Source organism: Bactrocera dorsalis, chromosome 3 (assembly GCF_023373825.1).
Source record: "Bactrocera dorsalis isolate Fly_Bdor chromosome 3, ASM2337382v1, whole genome shotgun sequence".
Classification (NCBI taxonomy): Eukaryota; Metazoa; Arthropoda; class Insecta; order Diptera; family Tephritidae; genus Bactrocera; species Bactrocera dorsalis.
Window position 1 is genome coordinate 20,334,544 of NC_064305.1, and position 16,881 is coordinate 20,351,424.

At 39.4% G+C, this 16,881-nt stretch overlaps 3 protein-coding genes across 9 annotated transcripts in view; 1 reads left to right on the top strand and 2 right to left on the bottom strand.

The window, feature by feature from the left end:
* Positions 1-2,575, bottom strand: part of LOC105222219 (uncharacterized) — a 63,119-nt gene extending 60,544 nt beyond the window's left edge. For 3 of the 7 annotated variants that reach the window (XM_049453089.1, XM_049453088.1, XM_049453087.1), the window contains exon 1: positions 1,451-2,575. The gene's annotated coding sequence lies outside the window, so the exon portion shown is untranslated. The remainder of the gene's footprint in view (positions 1-1,450) is intronic. The other 4 variants (XM_011199445.4, XM_011199446.4, XM_049453086.1 and 1 more) reach the window with 4 other exon arrangements.
* A 535-nt stretch (positions 2,576-3,110) lies between these two features.
* LOC105222218 (pre-mRNA-splicing factor syf1 homolog) lies at positions 3,111-6,242 on the top strand. The gene is made up of 5 exons (XM_011199444.4): positions 3,111-3,291; positions 3,385-4,082; positions 4,140-4,727; positions 4,798-5,542; positions 5,613-6,242. Exons 1-5 carry the CDS (start codon positions 3,247-3,249, stop codon positions 6,180-6,182), a joined length of 2,646 nt encoding a protein of 881 aa, XP_011197746.2. The 5' UTR covers positions 3,111-3,246; the 3' UTR covers positions 6,183-6,242.
* A 2,761-nt stretch (positions 6,243-9,003) lies between these two features.
* LOC105222217 (uncharacterized) lies at positions 9,004-13,508 on the bottom strand. The gene is made up of 4 exons (XM_011199443.4): positions 13,278-13,508; positions 13,093-13,221; positions 9,413-9,538; positions 9,004-9,348 (listed from the first exon to the last, which is right to left on the bottom strand). Exons 1-4 carry the CDS (start codon positions 13,393-13,395, stop codon positions 9,119-9,121), a joined length of 603 nt encoding a protein of 200 aa, XP_011197745.2. The 5' UTR covers positions 13,396-13,508; the 3' UTR covers positions 9,004-9,118.
* Positions 13,509-16,881: the final 3,373 nt, after the last annotated feature.

The window sequence follows — 16,881 nt, forward strand, 5'->3', positions numbered from 1 at the left end:
GGAAAAATCAAGACAAACAAACATATATCGCAGGAAGATGATAAATGATATAGAATTACATTGAAAATCTTTAATGTTGACGCTAATGCATTAACTGTTTTCGTAAACATAACCTTTATTTTCTACACTACGAGCGACGCTAAAGAAAATAAAACTTTAATGAGTTGCTATATCCTCTGGAGCACCCCAAATCATGTCTTCCTGCCATTAAAATGTCTAGCCAACTTTACAATTTACATAATAGCTATTATAAGATATTTCGGCTTATGTCATAATTATGCTGATTTGAACTATTAAGGGATACTTCGCTTAGTAAAGTCATTAAAGGCTTGCTGCTAGCCTTTTCACACTTCAATACATTAAAACCGCCAAAATATAATTTTTGATACCCCGAAAAGTACAAAAGTTATTCTAGCGGGTGCCTATTCACATTAGGTAGGAAGATAAGCAGGGGCGACAGGTAACCCCGCTAACGACAAACACATGCACTTAATATCATACAATACAGCGTAAGACGGTCTAATGTAGGTGAGAATCACGAAGGCGCCACTCAACAGAAAGGACGACTAATTGGCCAAAATCAGATTGTCTAAAGAGAATGAGAGTGTATGGAGAAAAGAGAAAAAAAGAGCAGAATCGCGAAAAGATAGATTTATGAAAATGGTTGCCATCCGAGTTGCAAATAATGCAATAAAAATAATTTACAATATACATTTTTGAACCCCTTTTTCTTATTCTTAATAAACAATAATATTTATTTATTGAACAAAAATAAAAACATAAGGTGGAAGAACAAGAACAATTAATCCCATGCTAATAAAAAAAATAATTATTTTATAATGCATAGTTTATGACTTTCCTATTTATTTTTGAATATGTTTGGAAAAGGAAATTGCTTTTAGGTATAATTTTTCAGATAGAAGCATTTAAATCTTTCTGGTTTTATTCGTTTTCATTCCAGCTTTGAATTTGAAAAATAAATTTTATTTGTTACTTCAATTTATAGAAAAATAAATGTTTTCTCAACTATTATTTTAAAACATTTTAAATACATTGAATTTTTAATATTAAAATTGAATAAAAATTTTAAAATATAAGTTGTAGCCCAAATTTTTTAATTATAAATTTCGCAACTCCGATTGCCATTAAAAAATATTTCGCTGGGATATTTAATTGATCTTTATACTTGTTCTTACTTCTTTATATGTAGCTTTTAAAAATTTATTAACATATAGTATTTAGTAACATAGAGTAAAATTAGTGATTTGAATTTGAAAGAAAGACTATTTTTAACCTTACTTAATATTTTACAAAACTAATATAAAGATAAGAAAAACAAATAATTGATTGTTAATAACTAATTAATATTAACATATGCATGTAGACTTAAAAAAAATAACAATATTCATCCCTACAGTACAATACTCGTACATATAAAATGTATACAAACCTTGCTGGTGTATTCCGTACGTAATTTGAATTTACTTTATTTTATTTATTTCACTATTTCTGACTTCAACACAATTGGTTTAAATGTAATGAAGTAATTAAATTAATTTGGAACTGACGTTTGCGATTACTTTATTATTTTTCAGTTCCTTTTCAAATCACTTTTCTTTTGTTAAAATTTACATTCTGCACTGCGATTAAGTTAACAACTGAAAGAAATATATTTAAGTTTACACTGGCTGATTAGAAGATTTCTTATGTACTAAACACACTAATGCACAATTTCATTTTGTAACTAATGCTTTCTTGCACATAATTTTATTTTTATCCTGCTTGAGCAGCAAATTTTAAAATACTAAAGCATTACAAACAAACGCCAAAAGTTGAGTATGGGTAAAGGTTGATATAAACATGAGCAGTGGTTGTTTGCCTTGGTTTGAAACGTCAAAATTAACACATACACGCATAGGAGCTACTACAGCCACAAAAAAAACTGCAAATGCAAGGCATGGAGAAAGCGCATCCTTCGTTGCGATTAGTTGCTAAAATTTTGTTAAATGCAGATACCGTATACAAATGCCTCTTTTGTTTTGGTCTAATTTGTTCAAAAACTCGATAGGAAGCAGTTTATTTTAAACTGGGCACAAACATACAAAAGAACACCGATAAAGCATGACAGCGCTGAAGTACGTTCGCAGCGACTGCGGCGCAATCCGGACGAACTCGTCAACCAACTTTGCTATTTAATAATGATGCACTTTGCTTTTAATGCAATATCATGTGCTTTCGAAACTACAATATTATATTTGACGACTTTGTTTAAACACTCTTCACATTAAATTTTAAACTGATATGTGTAGTAGACATACACTTTTACTATCTGCTAATCTCTGGCTTAACAGTAGACTTTATAATTCACACTCACTCACACAATTCTTAGATTTCGTATTTCTTAAACAAATGTTAAACCATATATTAGTCACTCATTGCATATGTGCTTTGTTAGATTTTATTTACACAAACTGGTTACAACTTTATTGGTTTTTCTATGTCCTAAGCGGCATACAAAATAAAAACTTTAGCTTTGCTCCAACCGGGCACGTCAAAAATCTATAGAAAACTGTTCAACAAAGCAAAATCAGAAAATTCACTAGGGTTGCGTGTTTATTGTTATTTTGCATCTACAACGGTAACCCTGATGAGTGAAAAGCAAAGTCGAATTGCATTGTATTACTACTAAAAATACACATTTTACTAATTTGCACACACAGAAGATGTTATACAAAATATTATCACTTATATTAAATCATTTTATTATTTATTTTAAAGTTTGCGGTATACATTATTTTTATTATTAAAAAAATTATAAGTACCCACAGATAATATCTTATTTAATTGATTTTGTTTTTTACGAATCACCCGGTGTCGAGAGCAATAATTATAGCAAACACAATTAGATTTATATATCATGATAGTTATGAATTTATTGTTCAGAAAATGTTAATATATAATATTTCGTATATATAGGTTATTAGCCCAATTTATGATAGAGCAATATCACTAAATTGATATTTTTATTAATTTTTTTGAGTTCTTTTTAATCATAATAGAAATCTATAACAATTGCCAGCCTTCATTATGTATGTAACATTTTCCAACACTACTGGGTTTTTACCATCAGTCAGAACAGCTGATCGGCAAATAAGCATTCCTTGCAAATTTTATCGCATTTTATACGATTGTGTTATATTTGTTAAAAAAATAATTTATGTTCAAAAATTTTGTTTAAATAATAAAATGACTCTTATTGATAAACCACTGATTACAGTGGATATCGATTTTGTAAGTATATCAAATGCCGAAAGCCTTATTTTTATTTTCGGCGGTCTTGTGTTAATGCCAACTTTCACTACTAAACTTAAAATCTTTTCACAGCCCGAGGAGGATGTTCCCTACGAGGAAGAGATTTTGCGAAATGCTTATTCGGTGAAACATTGGCTTCGTTACATTGAACATAAATCCAAGGCGCCCAATTGTGGCGTGAATATCGTATATGAGCGTGCACTCAAGGAGCTGCCGGGTAGCTACAAAATTTGGTATAATTATTTACGTACACGTCGTAAGCAAGTGCGTGGACGCCCACTTAATGATCCAATGTATGATGAAGTGAATAATACTTTCGAAAGAGCGCTGGTGTTCATGCACAAAATGCCTCGCATTTGGATGGATTATGGCGTTTTTATGACGACGCAGTGTCGCATTACACGTACAAGGCACGTGTTTGATCGCGCTTTACGTGCGCTGCCCATTACGCAGCATCATCGCATTTGGCCGCTTTATTTGAAATTTGTGCGACGTTTCGATATACCAGAAACAGCATTACGCATCTATCGGCGCTACTTGAAACTATTTCCGGAAGATGCTGAAGAGTATATAGAGTATTTGATTGATGTCGAACGTTTAGATGAAGCAGCACAGCAATTGGCTTCAGTGGTGGACAATGAGCATTTCGTGTCGAAGCATGGCAAGTCTAATCATCAGTTGTGGAATGAGCTGTGCGATTTGATTTCGAAAAATCCCCACAAAGTGCATTCATTGAATGTAGACGCTATTATACGCAGCGGGCTCCGACGGTTTGTATATGTAAATATTTGAGTTCTTTATGTATATATTTGTTTCATCTTATTTAGTTACACTGATCAGCTCGGCCATCTCTGGAACTCTTTAGCTGATTACTATGTGCGTTCGGGTCTCTTCGATCGCGCACGCGATATTTATGAGGAAGCAATACAAACCGTGACCACTGTACGCGATTTCACGCAAGTGTTCGACGAGTATGCTCAATTCGAGGAAGTGTCTTTGAATAAACGCATGGAAATGGTGGCGAACGATCCACACGCCACCGAAGAGGACGATATCGATGTTGAATTGCGCTTGGCACGCTTCGAATATCTCATGGAGCGACGTCTGCTGCTATTGAATAGCGTGCTACTGCGTCAGAATCCACACAACGTGCATGAGTGGCACAAGCGTGTAAAGTTATACGAAGGCAAGCCTCACGAAATAATCAATACATACACCGAAGCCGTGCAGACAGTGCAACCAAAGTTGGCGGCGGGAAAACTCCACACATTATGGGTGGAATTCGCTAAATTTTACGAATCCAATAATAAAGTGGAGGACGCGCGTGTGGTCTTCGAGCGTGGCACTGAGGTGGAGTATGTGAAAGTGGAAGATCTAGCGGCTGTGTGGTGCGAATGGGCCGAAATGGAGATCAGGTGTGTTATAAATTAAATATTTTTTCCAAACAAATTTTCTAACAAGGTATTTTTCTATATCTGTTGTTAGACAGGAGAACTTTGAGGGCGCTCTACGTTTGATGCAAAAAGCCACCGCAATGCCGAAACGTAAAGTGGCCTATCATGACGATACCGAGACTGTGCAAATGCGTTTATATCGCTCGCTGAAGGTGTGGTCCATGTACGCCGATTTGGAGGAATCTTTTGGCACTTTCAAAACATGCAAAGCTGTATACGATCGCATAATCGACTTGAAAATCTGCACACCGCAAATTATCATCAACTACGGGCTCTTCTTGGAGGAGCACAACTACTTCGAGGAAGCTTTTCGCGCCTATGAGAAGGGCATTGCGCTCTTCAAATGGCCGAATGTCTATGATATATGGAATTCTTACTTGACAAAGTTTCTCAAGCGTTATGGCGGTACAAAATTGGAACGTGCGCGCGATCTTTTCGAACAGTGTCTGGAGAATTGTCCGCCTGAGCATGCCAAGTACTTCTATCTGTTGTATGCGAAGTTAGAGGAGGAACACGGTTTGGCGCGTCACGCTATGGCCGTCTATGATCGCGCAACCAGCGCCGTCAAGCCCGAAGAAATGTTCGACATGTACAACATATTCATAAAGAAAGCCGCCGAGATCTATGGGCTGCCGCGTACGCGTGAAATTTATGAAAAGGCCATCGAGGCATTGCCCGAGGAGAATATGCGGCCGATGTGTGTGCGCTTTGCGGAGATGGAAACGAAGCTGGGCGAGATTGACCGCGCACGCGCCATTTATGCACATTGCTCACAGGTGAACAAATTTATTATATTTCATTTAATTGTAATTACAAAAATATTTTTCGTTCCCCATCCATCCACAGGTATGTGATCCGCGCATAACCGCCGACTTTTGGCAAACCTGGAAAGAGTTTGAGGTGCGTCATGGCAATGAGGACACTATGCGCGAAATGTTGCGCATTAAGCGCTCCGTGCAGGCCACCTACAACACGCAAGTGAACATGATGGCCGCACAGTTTCTCCATCAACCTACTGCCGGTGGCGCCAACGCCGAGGGCGGTGGCGATGCTATGCGTCTGCTCGAGGCTAAGGCTGCGGCAGAGCAGCAAGCACGCCAACAGCAAACGCTTAAGCCGCAAACCAGCAGCAATATTATGTTTGTACGCGGCGAGACGCAAGGTGGCAACGCCAAGGACAAGGTGGTGAATCCGGATGAAATCGACATTGGCGATAGCGATGAGGACGAAGACGAAGACGGCGACGAGAAGGCTGAGGGCGCTGCAAATGGCACACAAAAGCGTGGCGGCAATGAGGAGAACGTCATTTCGGCGAAGCGCTTGCGCATCGAACAACAAGCCATACCGGCGAAGGTGTTTGGCAGCTTGAAAAAGCCCACCGACGATGATGATGATAACGAACAGGAAGCAGATTGAGTGCCGCACGTTTCATTAATTGTAGCAAATAAAGGGAAATAAATTTTAATTACAAACAAATGTTTCAACAAATATTTTCATACTCTCGCAACGGTGCTTACCCTTCCGCACCGTTTGTGTATCGCATAAAACAATGTTTCGGTTTCTGGTTGGACCCTGCTTGGGAGAAAGCTATATGTTAACTGTTGTTATTGTTGTTGTAGTGACAGAAGATATTTCTGAGTGATAAACATCCGGGTCTGTTCTGATTACTTAGACCGGAATGTCGTGGGAATAGACAACCGTTGTTGTTGTAGTTACAGAAAGCATTCCTGAACTAATTTCGAGGAAATTATCACCAAAACCACTTAACGGTAGGCGTGTGAAAGGAGCTGTTCCGACAGGTTGGCACCATAGGGAGAGGGGTGTTAAGTAAGCTGGTGTCATTAGCTATGCAAGGAGGTAATTAGTGTCATGCGGGCGGGTTTTGTAAGTCAGGGTCTATGATATACAGATAGAAAGTATTTGAAGCTTAGCACTGCGACCTATGGTCTATTGTGTCCTCTCCTATACCACATGTGGTCACAAAGGTCCACTCTGAACTATTCAAGGAGCTTGCTGGGGTGATGTGATCCCTGTCCACGTAGATGGTACCTAGAATATTGAGCCTGTTTCGACAAATTGCTAGGTAATCTAGAGTTAGGTTTTCTGGAGTCTCCTCTTCCATGTCGCAAAACCGGCAGTTTGGACAAGAGACTACACCCGGGTTGGACAAAGAGACGGAATTTATCTCGAGGAAGGTTGATCATTTCCTTAAACTTTACAATGGTGTGCCCTCCAAGAAGTAGCTTGGCGTGGGGTATTCCTGCTGCCATTACTGTTCTCTACTCACTCTCTCCTCCGTTCGAAACAGCTCCTTTATAGTGTTGGACCTCAAAGCAATGCTAGTTCGTCAGTGAGCTCATTGCCGGCTATCGCTGAATTCCCCAGTACCTAGATTATTTGCACCCGGAGGTACACTGATAGCGGTTCTACCTTCTTATACACCTTATTCATATATATATCCTTCTTATACAATCCTCTGATTGACTATCGCTAGTGCTCTGTATAGAGTGCGACAAGGAGACGGAACTTGTCTCGGGTGAGGTTGAACCTATTTCTAATCCTTGCAAGGTTGTACTCTCCCAGTAGTGGCGCATTCTTGCTAACAGCTGCCAGTGCCGTTCTCTCCCCACTCTCTCCTCCGGGCGGAGCAACTTCTTTATGGTATGAGGCCTCACCACAATGCATAGTTCTGCGCCCATCCCTGATTGCGAAAGTTGCGTTGTAGATTAATTTCGGCACACTGGCTTATAGCTAAGACTTCTGTTTGAAAGATGTTCAGAAAACATCCCATCAGTATGGATAGTTTGGTATGCGATCCCGTAATACCTGCTCCAATGCCTTCCGTTGTTATCGAACCAAGTGTACCGGGTGTCCCACTGTATAGCACTGCCTCTTAATAATAGGTCGAGCGAGGAATCATTCTACTCCGTTTTACTGCCGAGAGTACCTCTCAATTTATTTGTAAAGTTTCAACTCTTCGTAACCCCGTCCCTTAGGAAAAGGGCCAGTGATGTATTTTCCCCTAAGGTCCTCATTTGTTGAGGCGACATTATATTCCCTATGCCGAAACCCTCTACTGCCATGAGCTGCATGGTATGTTTCGCTACCTTTTGGTCACTCGATGCAGCGGTGTGAGCTCCAGCAATGACTTCAAATACTGCGGTTGAGCAAGTCCGCATTGCCCCTAAAGTCTTTGCACACTTTGATAGTTGAAGTCCTACCGACGATTGCGTTGTCTTCGATGCCTGAGTGCCTTGGCGGCTCTGAACAGTGTTTATTCCACCGTAAGGTTGAGTTTTTTGTGAGCCCAAAAGATTTGGAACTCTTTAGATACCTCCAACTCCCTGCTAACAAGTGTTAGGTGTCTTAAGTCTGGAAGAGATCTTCGCTTTGTAAAAGGGACGATTGTTGTTTTTGATTGGTTGTTATTTAACCACACCCAATTGCACAATCACTTTGCAGATTCGATGTAAAGAAAGCCACATATTGCAACTTCGCCATTTTCCAGCGAAACCTGAAGTTTAGATATGTTAGTGGATCTGACTGCTCTGTACGCGTGCTGATAGATGCGATGCAATCTTCAGTGCCTCCAATCTTATATAGTTGTCCATTCCATTTAGCATGAAGGAAAGTAGCGAGCAGTCCTTCTTTCCTGCCTTGGGGATGGGAGGGTGCTAGGATTATTATTGTTTCACGCGGGAACTCGAGCTCTTGTTCTGTTATAGGTGGTATTTGGACCTCAAGTACGGCTTTCACTGGAAGAGAGTCAATGAAATGGTTAATAGTTCCACTGTGAATGGCGTCCAGTACTCTTGGGAAATTGGTAGCGTTTTAAATTTTGCCGTTATATTGTTCCAGTTCGTCGAAATGTTGAAAGAATTTTCTTCTGATTTTCCTAGGAGGCGGCTCTTGATCAGAGCTGAGTTCCGTCTTTCTGTGCATTATTAGATTATAACACAATCGTGATATCACAGAAATCTTAACCAAAATTTTACGAAAATATTGTTCTTCGCATAAGTTGATTCCGAATCGAAAATGGCAATGATCGGCTTATACTTTTTCATATTTCTCATATACTCAATAAAGTGAGTTTCCTACTTCCCATTGACTTTATCCGTCGAAATTGTACCGGTAAATCAAGGCCAATTACTACCAAAAATGAGTGTAGTCGGTCTATAACTACGCCCACTAACACATACTACTACCTGACCAAGGTACCAAGTATTGTATCTCGAAATAATTTACGATTTTTCATTTTAAGAATTTGCGAGTGTATTTAATTCGTAATTCCGCGCTTACGTACTCTACCTTACTTATTCGAACTAATTTTACTGTTAGAGAGTTGAAATTATTTACAGTGCTGCCACTAATTGAAGCCAAATGAGTGAAAATCCGCCTAATAGCAACAACCAGATGCCATTTTTGAGTAGATTCCGACATGAGTACGCGGCGCGATTGCAAGGCATGTGTCCCAGCTGTGAATCACAGACACACACCTCAACCTCCAAGCCGGAAATGTACTTCTGGCGATAGCAACCGCTGGAGGCGTTCACCTTCGCGCACATATAAGTGATGTTTTGCACTGAAAATGAAGAAACAGAGTGGAAAAGCGTGAAGAAAATGCAAAATATAACGGCATAACTCACCTCCCTTGTTGTAGGTGTATGTGTATTTGACGCACGTCTCTCCCGGCACCATGGGGCAACCAAAGGCGTTCGGCTGCTTGTAATTATGACGCCACAAATCGACTGTGTCCGGTATGGCATCATTGTCTGCAGATGTCATGGCATGGAAAAAAATTAAAATAAGAAAAAAAAAAAAACATTTACATGCGTAGCACCGTAGCTATAAGAATACAAAAGATTCCATAGAAAAACTTAATTTTGATAGGTCAGTTTGTATGACACACACGGGTAATCCAAGCAGAGGTACCAGAGGTGCCATTCGCACAACTCGGACTGACGTATGGAACAACTTGGCTCATTTTACGTCGAGATATTAAATTGAAAGTGTACAAAATACAGAACTGAAGTCGTTCGACCTTCCCAAGTACCATAACTTCACTCTATGGATTTTTGGAAAGTTCCAAGAATGTACGACGTTTTCGAGTCAAACTGTTTTCAGCGATGGGGTCTATTTCTGAGTCAATAGGTATGCATACAAGCAAAATTGTTACATTTAGGACGAAGAACAACCTGAAGAAATTCAAGAGCTGCCATTTCATCAAGAAAAAACTAAGGGTTGATGTGGTGGGCTGGTGGAATCATCGGTCCAAATTTCTTCAAAAATCATGCCGATAACCGTTATCGCGCCATTATAACTGACTATTTGATGCCTGAAATTGAAGCTCGTGATCTCATCAACATTTGGTTTCAGTAAGATGGCGCCACTTCCCACACATAACATCAATCAATGGATTTATTGAGAGAACACTTCAGTGAGCAGAGAATTTCACGTTTTGGGCCGGTCGATTGGCCATCAAGATCGTGTGATATCACATCGTTAGACTTTTTCCTGTGAGGAAATGTAAAGTCTAAAGTCTATGTGGACAATCCCGCATCGATTCAGGACTTGTAGCAAAGTATAACGCCTGCCATTCGAAAGTTACCAGTCGAAATGTTCGAACTCATCGAAAATTGGACTCAATGGATGAACCATCTGAGACGTAGCCACGGCCAACATTTGAAAGAGATAATCTTCAAAAAATTAAAGAATGTTCCGATATCGGCGGTTCCGACAAATAAGCAGCTTCTTGGGGAGAAAAGGACGCGTGCAAAATTTCAAAGAGATATTTGAAAAACTGGGCGACTAGTTCGCGTATTCGAGTATACAGATAGACGGACAAACGGAGGTGACATTTGAATTTAAACTGCGCCCCTCGAAGGATTTGGAGAATTATTTTGTTTTTTAGGTTGGCAGTACTGTCAGTCACATTTATGTCAAATTTCATGTCAAAATATTCATTAGTGTTTGAGATACGTGTCGTTTTGTGAGCTGCTAAAAGTGAGTTTTTCGTTTTTTGCGATGTCGAAATTTGTTGAGCAAAGAATTTGCATTAAATTTTGTTTACGGAATCAATTTTCTGCTGCGAATACGTTGAGGATGGTGCAGAAAGCCTTTGGTGATGAGGCTATGTCTAAAAAAATGTTTACAAGTGGTATAGTGAGCTCCAAGCCGGCCGTGAACGTTTCGAAGACGAAGAGCGTCCAGAGCGACCATCAACCTCAACCGACGAAGCTCACGTTCAACAAATCAAAGATTTGGTATTGAGAAACCATTGATTAACAATTAGAGACTTTGCTGATGAAGTAGGCTTATCTAAAAGCTCAGCCAATACCATTTTGAAGGATGTTTTGGGCCTCAAGCGCGTCAAATCTCGACTGGTACCGAAAACATTGAATTTTTTGGAAAAAAAAGCGCCGCGTTGAAGTGTGTGAAACGATGCTTTCCGACTACCAGGGTGTCATGAAATGCATTATAACTGGCGATGAGACTTAGATCTATGCTTACGACCCCGAAACAACCGATCAATCGAGCGAATATCGTGCCAAAAGAGAGCCGAGACCAAAAAAATCGCGCCAAAGTCGCTCAAAAATCAAGGTCATGTTGACTGTTTTCTTCGATTATCGTGGTGTTGTGCATTATGAATTCCTTCCAACCGATCAAACAGTCAACAAGGAATATTTTTTGAACGTTATGTGAGGTTTGGGTAACGCTACCCGCCTAAAAAGGCCGGAATTGTGGAAAGACAATTCTTGGTTTTTACACCACGATAATGCAGCATCCCATACTGCTCTCGTAATTCGTAATGATTTCGCAAAAAACTCAACCCATATCGCTCCGCAACCACCGTGTTCACCTGATGTGGCGCCGTGCGACTTCTGGCTGTTCATCAAGCTCAAAAGACCGCTCCGGGGACACCGTTTTTATACGAAGGCCATCCCGGAAAGTGACTACAACCAGTGTTTCGAAGATTGGAAAATCCGTTGGCATAAGTGTATTGCATCCGGAGGGGATTACTTTGAAGGGATGAAATTTATTTGGAAGAATTAATAAAGAATTTTCAAAATAAATACAATGTCATTTTTTTGGGCACAGTAGTATATAGCAAAGTGTATTCAACAAAGTGAACTAAGTATATGACATTTAATTTTTCTTTACGCTTATTTGACATGAATGTTGTCATTGACTTAACCCTTACATTTATTCAAAAATTCAAATTCGGAAATTCAAAAGTAAGCAAATTTCAAAACGAAAAACAATATTTTTTTAAATAACTGAATAAAATGCCGAATACTTGTTGCCTATGCAAATCAACTCATGGAAGCAACTTACCAATGTTTTGTGCTCCAACTGACAAATCGCAACGGAAGGAATGGGAAAAAGTATGTGGCGTACAACTCAGTTTGTCATCGAGAATATGTGGGCTACATTTTAAGGCGGAGGAAATAAAAGAATCTCCCCTTAAAAGAAGACGACTAAGCCCCGATGCAGTACTCTCATTAAACTTACTTCCCAATCATCAAGAAAAAAAGTAAGAAACTCTCATATTTTGATAAATAGAAATTTTACGTTTTTACTATTGATTAGGTCTCAAGACAAACTTGTTTGCGCGAAAACGTAAGAACTATATGAAAGAATTATAATAACTATTATAATTTAAAGAGTCGCATAAACATCTGTATCATACTTCATGTTGAGTGAAAAATTCATATGAATACCTCTTATATGCTCCGCTTGAGAAGAGGTGTAAGGTTGGAGTCACCGTGTAAGGTTGTAGTCAGTTGAAAACTTTAAACGCGTTTTCTGGCGAATCGATTTTTTTGACTTATGCCGGTCTTGCAGCAAATGAGCGATATATAGTTACAATAAAATTTGTGAATAATGTTGCATTTATACACGTATGTAATTGTTTGTAAAATAAATATGAATTCATTATAACGTTGAGAGCAAATAAATTTGTTGTCTCTATTCCTATTACGTTTATATTTGTCATAAGTATATATCTATGTAAAGCAAGTGGCTTCATATTGTTCAAGATCAAAAAAAAAACACACGGGTTAATATAAACAAATACATGAATTGTTTACTATTTTATTGTCAAATAAGCGTAAGTCAAATACTTAGTTCACTTTGTTGAATACACTTTGGTATATAGTATATTTTATAAGGTCTCCGGCGTTTTCTTCTAGCTGTTATAAATTTCGTATCAAACTTAGGGAAATTTATCAAAAAGAAAAAACAACAAAATCGATAAACAACAATTGAAAAAAAATTCTCAGTATTCGCGTATAGTCAGAACTATCAACTCTTACATCGCACTCACCTGTCGCCACTAGCGGCCGTCGACACGGCACATTCTTGAAGTCCTCACGCAAATGCTCACAAGTCAAACCGCCAATGTGTTTCTTATCTTGATAGGGACCGATCCAGGTGAAGCGAAAACAGTATGGATCTGGGGGAACACTTGAATTTATTTACACTTTCGCACTTTTTCGGCCTCCAACTTACACTCAACTTGTGCATCGTCGCTAGACACAGCGCCGACAAGGGCCAAGCCGAAGAGTAGGCGCAGCATTATGGCCTGTTTTTGGTGCGGGTCGGTGTCTACAAATAATTGTGCACTCATTGGAATTTGAACATCACAAATGCAATTGTAATTGCTAACTAATGGCCAAGTGGCAGTCGAGTGCTTGAAATACTTGAAGACTCGCAACGCGCTTTTTTGCACTATTATCTTGATTATATATTTATGAAACGCACACACACTTGTACATATGTATGTATGTATGTCTGATAACTGTCTTATAGTCGTACGATTCATCATTGATTTTTATCTTATCAAATTTGATGTTGAACGCGAAGTTGGACCTCTCTTTATTTACCACTTATTGATGCGGGATTTATTCAGTGGTTGGTGTTGTTGTTGTTACAACTGTTGACTTTCATTGTCAGTACATGATAATGTAGAATGGCTCAAACAGCGCCAAGATCATTAAATGGACCTTATGATATACAAGCTGCACTCTGAAGAACAGATCAACGATCTTGTTGTGGTTGTTACACGAACATTCTTCGGTCATAAGAATACAAAAATCCTCCTGACGTTATGCTTTTACTGCCATTCGGCAGGCTGGACAAGTGTTCCCTTTATAATTTCAGTATGCTCTGGGCCTCAAACACTAGATCCCCTCTTGGGGTTTTAAAGGAGTGCGGTCTAGAAACCTTCTATTAGTCGCCGCATCTTTTCGTAGAATTTTATGAAGCAATACCCCTGTCCGCCAGCTTGCCAAGCCTTTTGTCCTCACACAATTCGGCCTTTTATTCCTATTCATATACGCCTCGCTTCCATCTTCAACTCCAGTATCCATCTCACCCCGCTCGTCTAGTGGTAGCCGAGGTAGGCTGTCCTCTCCACTGCGACGCGACAGTCCTCATCGTACCAGCTGTTATATCGATCTTTATGAAAACCAACGGTTTCGCTTGCAGCTGTATGTAAGGAGCTTGCAATGCCGTCCCACAGTTCCCTTATCTTCAGTTCCCTTATACCAAGTTGTTGATGAGTGCTCTCAGAGAACAGGAGTACAAGTCCAGTAGAAAACATTTTTACTGGTTGTGATAGCAGCTTCTCGACGTCGTACTTTCCCTGTGTTTGTTGACGGATGTGCTTTGCTGTACAGAGTCGGGTGCGTATCTTCCCTACAACAAAAGTCGACGTTTGAGTCTTTCTCTCATTACGAATCCCACACCAAATTTGCGCCCTTTATATTTCCGCTGTAATAAATGTCACAAATACCCACTCGTCTCCGTTCTTGTCCTGTCCATCGCATTTCTTGGACTGCGCTGATGTCAGCCTTTACTTTTGCGAGGACATCAACCAGCTGGGCTGCAAAAACTTCCCAATTAAGGAACCGGACTTTCTAGGTGCATGTCCTTAAATCGTGATCCTTAATGCGTTTCCGTGGTCGTCTTCAAAAGAAGCGGTTTCTCATCTGAAGCTGTTGTTTACTTTTCATGGGTGGCGTTTTTTTCTTGGCGGGTACCAAACCCAGTGCACATCGCCTGCGGAGGGTGTTCTTTGGCTCCCCAGAGGATACTTGGTCTAAGACCGGAAAGTGTGAGCTGTTTGAGCCATATGTAAAAGAATCGTTACTGACCACTCCCAAGTGAATAGTGCTCAGAGAACTTTCCTCACTTAGTTTAACTTCTACACAAGACTCCATCGTCATTTTTCATTTAGTTTCTCCAAATCTTTTGGCTTTGCTGGATGTTCTTGGAACTGAATGGTATACGAGTATGTATCTCTAAGCATACCTATTCATCATACTATAGAATAAAAATCCACACTGTACGAACTTTTTTTAGCGCAAGTAGGATAGTAGCTCTCCTACGTTCAAGTCTAGGCCAGAAGGATTCCGTAGTCGCGCAAAAGTTCGCGGTCACCTACGGCTGCTAAGCGCACGAGGACAATGGGGATCTAACTAGTTCCCATTGCGTTGTGAGCGATGGTGCCTCCTCTACCTAGCTCGGCTATGCAGTTTCTAGCGATTCCACTATGACCTGACGTTAGTTGTGCTCTGCAGACCACTTCCTAGACTAATGTATAGTCTACAGCAACTAATTTTACTTTAGTTTTTTTGCAGTCCGCAGCGACCTTTTTCTCATACACCCTTACTACATATTTTTCGGTACAAAAAAGTATACTTATTTACATTTGAGTTTGTGTATAAATGTTTGGTGCATCCCATAAATCTATTTGTGATTTCACTTGCCAGTTCATGAAATTAATCGCCTGTGATGTTTTATTGCCACAATGCCAATATTTTATTGGTAGGTTGCACTTTTTTTGCGGTGGCTGGCAATACTTCTGCCGGTGGATTCTTTCTTTTTATTCACTTTTAATAAAATTTAATTTTTTCGATTTCGTAGACTTTTTTCTTACAGCTTGACTATTCGTCTGACCGCTTTTTACACCACGTGGGTATTTCTAGTTGATTTGCTTTGCCACAAAGTTTCTTATACACCCACGAATAACGGTGCTTACCGCGCCGCACAACAACAAAAGTCGGAAATGTTTATTTTGATCTTTCATGATTTTTTATTATTTAGTATCGAGAATGTTAAAATACGAGGGTGCATAATAGTTTATAAGAGTTTGGAATGCCGTTTAAAGGAGAAATTAAGTAAAACTAAATTTCTAGTACAGCTAAAATCTCGAGCTACGTTTTAAGCAAGACCGTTTATCGCATTGAGAAAGAGTACATATACGTAGACTGTAAAAGACTGCATCAAAGCAATGTGGGTCCACCTCATATAATCTGGAACTACTGTTCTGTGTGACAGAAATATTTTAAATCGTGGGCCTATCTTAATAATTTAATAAGATGGAATTTTGTTTGCAAGGTTGCGTTTAGGTGTTCATGGGAAACAAGGGTGAAATGATCTAACACTTAAAGAAGTGATCTGACAGTTTTAGAAAATCTGAGAAATTCTGAGAATCGCGTACATATTTTTTAGTACATAGGCTGCTATATATATTTCTGGTCTAGGCAACACTAAGTGTTGCCAGGTGCAATCTGACATTTCCATTGGAAAGTTTGACATTTTTTAGCATAACATCACTCAGAACGTTTTGTCATTTAATCGTGAATTGTTTTATTTACAGGGAATTAAAAAATTCATCTCGGCCAAAAAATGGAATTAACTTGTGAACATTTTCGTGCGATCATTTTTCACAACTTTCGACGTGGATTATCACGACAAGAGTGCATCGATGAACTAAAGTCTTTGTATGGCTATGAAGCACCATTCTACAGCACTGTGAAAAACTGGTACAACGAAATCAATTGTGGCCGACGCTCGCTCAAAGACGAATTCCGTGAAGGTCGTCAACAAACAGCCGTTGTGCCAGAAAACATCGATGCCGTACGTGAACTGATAATGCAAGACCGTCATGTAACATACCTTCAGATAGAGGCATGCCTATGCATTTCTCCCACCAGCATACATTCGATATTGCATGAACACCTGGCCGTAAAAAAGGTTTGTTCTCGTTGGATCCCGCACAATTTGACAATCGCTCAAAAAAAGGCTCGTGTGGATTGGTGTAAAGAAA

Bases quoted from the DNA above. Each gene is read 5' to 3' on its own strand.
- LOC105222217 (XM_011199443.4), bottom strand. From the start codon at position 13,395: ATGAGTGCACAATTATTTGTAGACACCGACCCGCACCAAAAACAGGCC. The intron at 13,222-13,277 runs GTAAGTTGGAGG...GTGTTCCCCCAG, and splicing joins CGACGATGCACAAGTTGAGT to ATCCATACTGTTTTCGCTTC. The intron at 9,349-9,412 runs GTGAGTTATGCC...CTTCATTTTCAG, and splicing joins ATACACCTACAACAAGGGAG to TGCAAAACATCACTTATATG.
- LOC105222218 (XM_011199444.4), top strand. From the start codon at position 3,247: ATGACTCTTATTGATAAACCACTGATTACAGTGGATATCGATTTT. The intron at 4,728-4,797 runs GTGTGTTATAAA...ATCTGTTGTTAG, and splicing joins TGGGCCGAAATGGAGATCAG to ACAGGAGAACTTTGAGGGCG. The intron at 5,543-5,612 runs GTGAACAAATTT...ATCCATCCACAG, and splicing joins TTTATGCACATTGCTCACAG to GTATGTGATCCGCGCATAAC.